Below are 7,966 nucleotides of genomic sequence, written 5' to 3'. Positions count from 1 at the left end.
TGCAGAGCACTGTACTAAGCGCTTGGGAAGTACAAGTCGGTAACATAGAGACGGTCCCTACCCAACAACGGGCTCACAGTCTAGAAGGGGGAGACAGACAGCAAAACATGTAGACAGGGGTCAAAATCGTCAGAGGAAATAGAATTCTAGCTAGATGCACATCATTAACAAAATAAGTAGAATAGTAAATATGTACAAGTAAAATAAATAGGGTAATAAATCTGTCCAAATATATTAGAGGGGAAGGAGGTGGTGAGGCGGATGGGGAGGAGGAGCCTCAGATTGACTGTAGTAAATAAATGCTTTTCCTGATCCAATAGCAAATTTATCTTCGGTTGTAAAAAAAAAAACTACTGCTTCGCTACTGATAATAATAATTATAGTATTTAAGTGTGAAAGAGAATCTTTAGAGCCTATTTAAGAATAGCCACCTAACTAGACCAATGTCCCTCAAATTGTGTGGCTGGGGAAAGCCAAGAACATACTTGAATTTGCCAAAAAAAAAAGGCCCTGGGGGAATGGGTGTGTGTGGGTGTGTGTTGCTACTGTGGGGATGAAAGGTTGGGTGTGTATGTGTGTTCATTAATTCATTAAATCGTATTTATTGAGTGCTTACCGTGTACAGCGCACTGCATGACTGAGACATTAGCATTACCCTTAGTTTTCCTTGTGGTGTTCCTCATCATCATCATCAATCGTATTTATTGAGCGCTTACTATGTGCAGAGCACTGTACTAAGCGCTTGGGAAGTACAAATTGGCAACATATAGAGACAGTCCCTACCCAACAGTGGGCTCACAGTCTAAAAGGGGGAGACAGGGAACAAAACCAAACATACTAACAAAATAAAATAAATAGGATAGATATGTACAAGTAAACATCACACTTCCCTCTGGACAACAAACGTGAAAGAAAACTTGGATCCTGCGATTAAATCAGTCAGCTTGGAACCAAGAGTCAGTGAATTTAGGGACAGGACCCACACCTCCTGACTCCCACGCTTTACCACGTTAAAGCCGGCTTTCCGGATCCTATTTGCAGTGAATTTGCATCTCTTAAAATTGGAGTTTTTTGTGTGTGTGGTGTCTCTGCGAGTTATTACAAAGCATTTCTTTCTCAGTAACTGCCACAAGTGATAGGGATACCAGAGGAGTTTAAAACCCGGTCCCTGTTCCCTTGAGAAAGCGTGTGTAGAGACTGCGTCCTGAGTGCGACCATGTGAAGCAATCCTGGGATACCCACAGTAGTTGCGCACTATTTGGTGTTTTAAATCGTGGCATTAGTCAGGGATAGGGAAGCTTTGTTGGTGTTTGGGAGGATGGGGAAGAGAAGCAGAGGGATACTACCCGTCGTTAAAAAATCTTTCAGAGGTGGGAGGTGGTTCTCGCCTATAAATTGACACTTCTACCACTATCTGTAATAAGTTGAGGAGCTTTAATTTTAAGTCACTTAGCTGGAGATCACACTGAACTGTGATTTTTTTTTTTGAATAACCCAAAACAGAAAATCCAAAGACCTGTGAAAAATTCAGAAAGTAATCTGGTTTTCCTGCTCTGGCTCCCAAAACATTGTGTTTCAGAATTTATAAGTGTGACGGTCCAGGAATCTGATGTTTATTTTTATGGCATTTAAGCGCTTACTATGTGTCAAACACTGTCTAAGCACTGGAGTAGGTACAAGTTACTTAGGTTGGACACAGTCCCTTTCCTGCATGAGGCATGAGTCCAAGAAGGAGGTTGGTCCTCCTTTCAAAGTTGAGGAAACCGAGGCCAGAGAAGTTAAGTGACTTTCCCACTGCTTCTCTGATTTTTTAAAGTGGTAATGCTTTTTTTTCAGGGCTCCTTGGACATCACACAGAGTATGGAAGATGAGCCTCTTCTGGATGAATGGCTTCTCCAACATGATTTATTACAAGCTTCTTTCAAACCCACATTCCAAGCCATTCCAACAGTTATCTTAACAAATCTCCTGTTGCTAGTACATGTAAGTTTCTTCTACTCCTTAATGGCAAGCTTGTCACTCAATGTGGTCAGTGTGTTTTGATGTTGTACAATAGTTATCCTTTCGTCACCTTAATGGATTTTATCAATCAGTCGGTATTTATTGAGCACTTACTGTGTACAGGGCACTATACTAAGCACTTGGGAGAGTACAGTACAATGAAGTTGGTAGACACGTTCCCTGCCCACAGGAGCTTTCAGTCTAGAGGGGACAACAGAGATTAAAATAAATTATTTTATTGTGACATTGGTCAAAATGCTTGCATAGTGGAGTTTGGAACAAGTATGATCAAGTTGGGAAAGAGTATAAAGTATTTACCTATACATAGATTAAATTCACTAGTTGATACCCTGAATCTGTCTAGTGCCTTTGTTATTACAAAGTAATGTTCTCTTATTATAGTAATAATGATAATAATTATGGTATTTGTTAAGCACCTACTATGTGCCAGGCACTGTACTAAGTGCTGAGGTAGATACAAGGAATACAAGCAGATCGTGTTGGACATAGTCCCTGTCCTTCGTGAGGCTCACGGTCTCAATCCCCATTTTACAGATGAGGTAACCGAGGCACAGAGAGGTACTCTTTTTGCCTCCCACCATCCCTATAAGATAGAGAGAAGCGGGTATGGTCTCATTTTACAGATGAGGAAACTGAAACAAAGAGCCTTCATGATTTGCTGGGGTGCACCAGGAGGCAAATGACAGAGCTGGGCCTAAATTCAGGTATACTAATCCTTAGACCTGTGTGTTTACCACTAGGCGTTGCTCCCTTTCTCTGAAGAGTAGGTTTAATTGATGTATTTTCTTAAAGGTATTTATTAAGAGCTTACTATGTGCCTGGTACTGGGATAGATACAAGATAATCAGGTTGGACACAGTCCATCCATATGGGGCTCATAGTCTGAATCCCCATTTTACAGGTGAGGCACAGAGAAGTTAATTGACCCACCCAAGGTCACGCAACAGACAAGTGGTGCAGCCGGGATTAGAACCCAGGTCCCCTGACCCCCAGGGCTGTGTTCTATCCACTAGACCACATTGCTGCTTCCTTATTTTTAAAGTCATGTCTTCAAGTCATCACCTGGAGATCAGTTTTCCAACGAATGCCACTCAGGAAACGAAAGAAACCTGGCGTGGTATGGGACATTGGGTTTTCTAGGATTCGTATGGACTGGCAAGGGTGAGGAAGTAGCAGCTGGACCACTTGGTCTAAAGTTTTTCCTCTCCCGTAAGCCTCCCTCCTGTCCTGTTCAAAGCCAGGCCCTCCTCCTTGAACTACATGAGACAGGGAGAGTGGTGAGTGATGTTGTCTGTAGTTTTGGGAAAGACAGACGAAGGACAAGGTTTGGATGGGAAGATGAGCAGTTCTGTTTTGGACATGTTAGGTTTGAGGTGTTGACAGGATATCCAAGGAGAGATGTCCTGTAGGCTGGAGGCGATGCGAGACTCGGAGAAGAAGAGATGCAGGGCTGGAGAGGTAGGTTTGTGAATCAGTGTAGAGATGGTGGGATTAAATGAATTCTCCAAAGGGGTGGGTGCGGATTGGAAATAGAAGGGAGGCAGAATTGAGCTTTAAGAAACTCCCACAGGTAGAGCATGGGAAGCAGAGAAGGAGCCTGCCAAAGAGACTGGGAAGGAGTGGTCGCAGTGATAGGAGGTGAACTGGGAGAGAACAGGGTCAATAAAGCCAAGGGAAGGTAATGTTCCCAGGACAAGGGGGTGGTTCACGTTGTCGAAGGCAGCTGAGAGGTCGAGGAGGATTAGGATGGAGTAGAGGAGATTGGATTTGACAAGGAGGAGGTCACCGGTGACCTTAGTGAGGTCCATTCCATGGAGGTAAGGGAGTGGAAGTCAGATTGGCAGGGGTTGGATTGAGAGTTGGAGGAGAGGAGGTGAAAGTATAGGGAGAGACAACCTGCTGAAAGAGTGTGGAGAGGAATGATAGGAGGGAGATGGGGTATTAACTGGAGGTTTAAGTGGGGTCAAGGGAGGGGAGTTTTTTTAAGGTAAGGGGCACATGGGCATAGTTGAAAGCAGTGGGGAAGGAGCCATTGAGAGGAAGACCACCAGGTCAGGGAGGGAAGAAGGGAGTGGGCAAGTGTTTTGATAAGGTGAAAGGGGATGGGTTTGGAGGGGCTAGATACTGACAGGAGGTGGGAAATCTAGTCTTCACTCATTCATTCCTCCAATCGTATTTATTGAGCTCTTACTGTGTGCAGAGCACTGTACTAAGCGCTTGGGAAGTACAGATCGGCAACATATAGAGACGGTCCCTACCCAACAACAGGCTCACGGTCTGGAAATCTAGTCTTGAGATTCTGCTTGACAATATCCACCAAAGATCAATTCCATTTCCTTTTAGGTTTCTGAGATCTCTATGTGAATAGGCCCCATGGTGATTCCTACTCACTTAAAGTGGGCCTAGGCTTGGTTTGATATCTCACCCCCACTGAATGTTCAATTTTTTCCTCCACGAGCTTAATAGAACTAGGCTAGAAATCAAAGAATCAAGAATCAGTTTATTTAACTTAAAACCTCAAATGAAACATTAATTTTGGCACTTCTCTTCCTCCCCCTAGGTTATATTTGTTGTTTTAGCTTTTTTAATAGAGATTCTCTGTTCCTATCCCAACCCAAATGAGGACAAGTGTCCAGGAAACTACACCAGCCCTTTGAGGGTTCAGTCTGTTGTCATCATTGGGAAAATAATACTGTGGATTCTGCACGTGCTTCTCGAACGTTACATTCAGCACCACCACAGCAAAGTCAGAAATAGAGGCTACCTCATGATCTACCGATCCACAAGCCATCTCAAAAGGCTCTCCTTAATTATACTCTCGACCGGTGAGTTCAGTTGTCTCCATTTCTTCAGGAATTACTGGGGTGTCGGAGTTTTGCGTGGTGGGCTCACTGTGTCTGTGTCCTAGCTTAGTGCACTGGAGGGAACCTTAAATGCGTGGCTCAGTGGAAGTAGCTTGGGCTTTGGAGTCAGAGGTCGTGGGTTCAAATCCCGGCTCCGTCACTTGTCAGCTGTGTGACCTTGGGCAAGTCGCTTAACTTCTCTGTGCCTCAGTTACCTCATAATCCTCAAATCGTCTAGACTGTGAGCCCACTGTTGGGTAGGGACCGTCTCTATATGTGGCCAACTTGTACTTCCCAAGCGCTTAGTACAGTGCTCTGCACACAGTAAGCGCTCAATAAAAACGATTGAATGAATGAATGGAGATTATGACTGTGAGCCCCACGTGGGACAACCTGATCACCTTGTGTCCTCCCCAGCATTTAGAACAGTGCTTTGCACGTAGTAAGCGTTTAATAAATGCCATTATTATTATTATTATTAAATCTGGCTCTAAGACTTGCTGTGCCAAACCGCCCCCCTGTAAGCCTGTGAGCAGGGATCCCGTCTACCAACTCTGTTGTATTTTGCTTTCCCAAGTACAGTGCGCCACACACAGGAAACACACAATAAATGCCATCGATCGATTGAACTCCGTTGGACAAGTGGGGATTTTTGGAAGCAATCCAAGGGGACATGACTAAACATCACTGGAAGAAACAGAGTGGTATAGTGGAAAGAGCATGGGCTTGGGACTCAGAGGTCGTGGGTTCTAATCCCGGCTCCGCCACTGACCAGCCGTGTGACTTTGGGCAAGTCACTTGACTTCTGTGCTTCAGTTACCTCATCTGGAAAATGGGTATTAAGCCTGTGAGCCCCATGTGGGACAACTTGATGACCTTGTATGTACTCCATCGCTTAGAACAGTGCTTGGCGCATAGTAAGCGCTTAACAAATGTCATCATTTTTATCAGTATTATTAAATACTGACTGAGAGCTCTAGACCCAGATAAGTCAATAAGGGCTGTGTGAAGCTGGGCAAGCTACTTTGTCAGTTAGCACATCCTTCATTTTCCTCACTTCTCCAAAGGAGGTTGGGAGAAACGGCACGCCTACCAAAGCACCTTGGCTTCTCAGAAGCTGGTCTGTGACTAGGCCTTCGGTTTACGTCTGAGGAATGTGTCGGCAATCACCGCCGCTTGGGAGGGGCTTTTGGTCCGGTTCTCCGAATCCCTTGATGTGACCGGAAACTGGTTTTTAATGAGGATGTCTAACATGAGCATTAGCTGAAGAGCCATTAAATTTCTCGAGCCGCACGCATTCGTGGCCGGTAAGCCCTGGTTCCTGGCACATGCGGGAATAAATGAGCTCGGCTGGCTCTGTGAATTGTAGTCATTTGTCTGCAAAGTGGGATGATATATCACTCCTCCTTAAGCCGAGGCATGGAGTAGGGCCTTGTGTTCACATAGAACACACATTGCGTTCACATATGTGTCTTCTCTTCACATAGAGAAGCAGCGTGGCTCAGTGGAAAGAGCACGGGCTTTGGAGTCAGAGGTCATGGGTTCGAATCCTGGCTCCACCACAAGTCTGCTGTGTGACCTTGGGCAAGTCATTTAACTTCTCTGAGCCTCAGTTCCCTCATCTGTAAAAAATGGGGATTAAGACTGTGAGCCCCACGTGGGACAACTTGATCACATTGTATCCCCCCCAGCGCTTAGAACAGTGCTTTGCACATAGTAAGCGCTTAACAAATGCCATCATTATTATTATTATTGTGTGTACGCCCATCCCCACCAGCGACCAGCCTCACGAGGATGGGGTTGGCACGTGTGACGAAGTGCCCTATGGGGTTGGTCCTGTGAGCAGCTGGGACTTTTAGTTCCAAGAATGACAGAGCTTCTGCGGAGGTGGGCTGGGGGTAGGAGGGAGAAGGGAGTGGGCCGCCAAGCCCAGCCTCCCATTAACTGCTTCAAAGATGGAGCCGGTCCTGAGCAAGGTTTTAACAGCTGGGACTGCCCTTGCCCTAGGATTTGAGAGCTGGTCCTGGGTCTTCAAAGAGAAGTAAACGGAGTGCCCAGTCACGAGAGGATGATGCAGACGAATGCCAGGTTTATTAGGCGTGTAGCCGGGCAGTCTTCTAACTGGAGGCCTGCAGAAGAATTCCGATTGGCACTGAAATCGATCAATCAATCAATCGTATTTATTGAGCGCTTACTGTGTGCAGAGCACTGTACTAAGCGCTTGGGAAGTACAAGTTGGCAACATATAGAGATAGTCCCTACCCAACAGTGGGCTCACAGTCTAAAAGGGGGAGACAGAGAACAAAACCAAACATACTAACAAAATAAAATAAATAGAATAGATATGTACAAGTAAAATAAATAAATAGAGTAATAAATATGTACAAACATATACATATATACAGGTGCTGTGGGGAAGGGAAGGAGGTAAGATGGGGGGGATGGAGAGGGGGACGAGGGGAGAGGAAGGAAGGGGCTCAGTCTGGGAAGGCCTCCTGGAGGAGGTGAGCTCTCAGTAGTAGCTCTCTGAAAGCTTAACCACAATCTGGTTTTCAGGATCTGACCCCAGCGGTCACAGGCCGAGGAAACGTGGACATAGCTGAGAATGGGGAGAACAGTTTAGTTTGTATTTATGTATTGATCTAAAAGAACAAATCCCCTAATACAATTGAGAATAAGCACTCCTCCTGTTCCCATTTTCACAAAAGGTAGGTGAGACCCTAAAAATGTGGTCACTCTTTAGGACCATCTTTAGATGCTGTTGCCACGATTACAACTTGACATTTATAATCACATAGTAACGACAACAAAGGGATATCTTGGGGAATTTCTTTGTTCCAGCTCTGATAGACCGTAAGCCCCTTTTGGGCAGGGACTGTTTCTAGCAACTCTGTATTTTACTCTCCCGAACACTCAGTATATGACTCTGCACACAGTAAGCACTCAATAAATACCAGTGATTGATTCCCACGGTCAGAAGACTGTACAAAAGTGCATCCTGTTTTAAGAATTCAAGCTTCATCATAACTGCGCTATGTGCTCAGCGCTTACTATATTGCCAGGCACTACATTAAGCACTGGGGATGATAAAGGAGAACAGG

The 7,966-nt window shown here is 45.1% G+C and overlaps 1 protein-coding gene across 1 annotated transcript in view; it reads left to right on the top strand.

The window, feature by feature from the left end:
- The window catches only part of TMEM192 (transmembrane protein 192), a 24,958-nt gene that overhangs the window by 2,615 nt on the left and 14,377 nt on the right, over positions 1–7,966 (top strand). The window contains exons 2-3 of the mRNA XM_038755145.1: positions 1,837–1,983; positions 4,583–4,847. Coding sequence (XP_038611073.1) covers positions 1,837–1,983; positions 4,583–4,847 — 412 coding nt within the window. The remainder of the gene's footprint in view (positions 1–1,836; positions 1,984–4,582; positions 4,848–7,966) is intronic.

The sequence above is a fragment of the Tachyglossus aculeatus genome, chromosome 12 (assembly GCF_015852505.1).
Source record: "Tachyglossus aculeatus isolate mTacAcu1 chromosome 12, mTacAcu1.pri, whole genome shotgun sequence".
Taxonomy (NCBI): domain Eukaryota; kingdom Metazoa; phylum Chordata; class Mammalia; order Monotremata; family Tachyglossidae; genus Tachyglossus; species Tachyglossus aculeatus.
The sequence above is the reverse complement of the archived record's forward strand: the minus strand, read 5'-3'. Positions and strand labels throughout refer to the sequence as shown.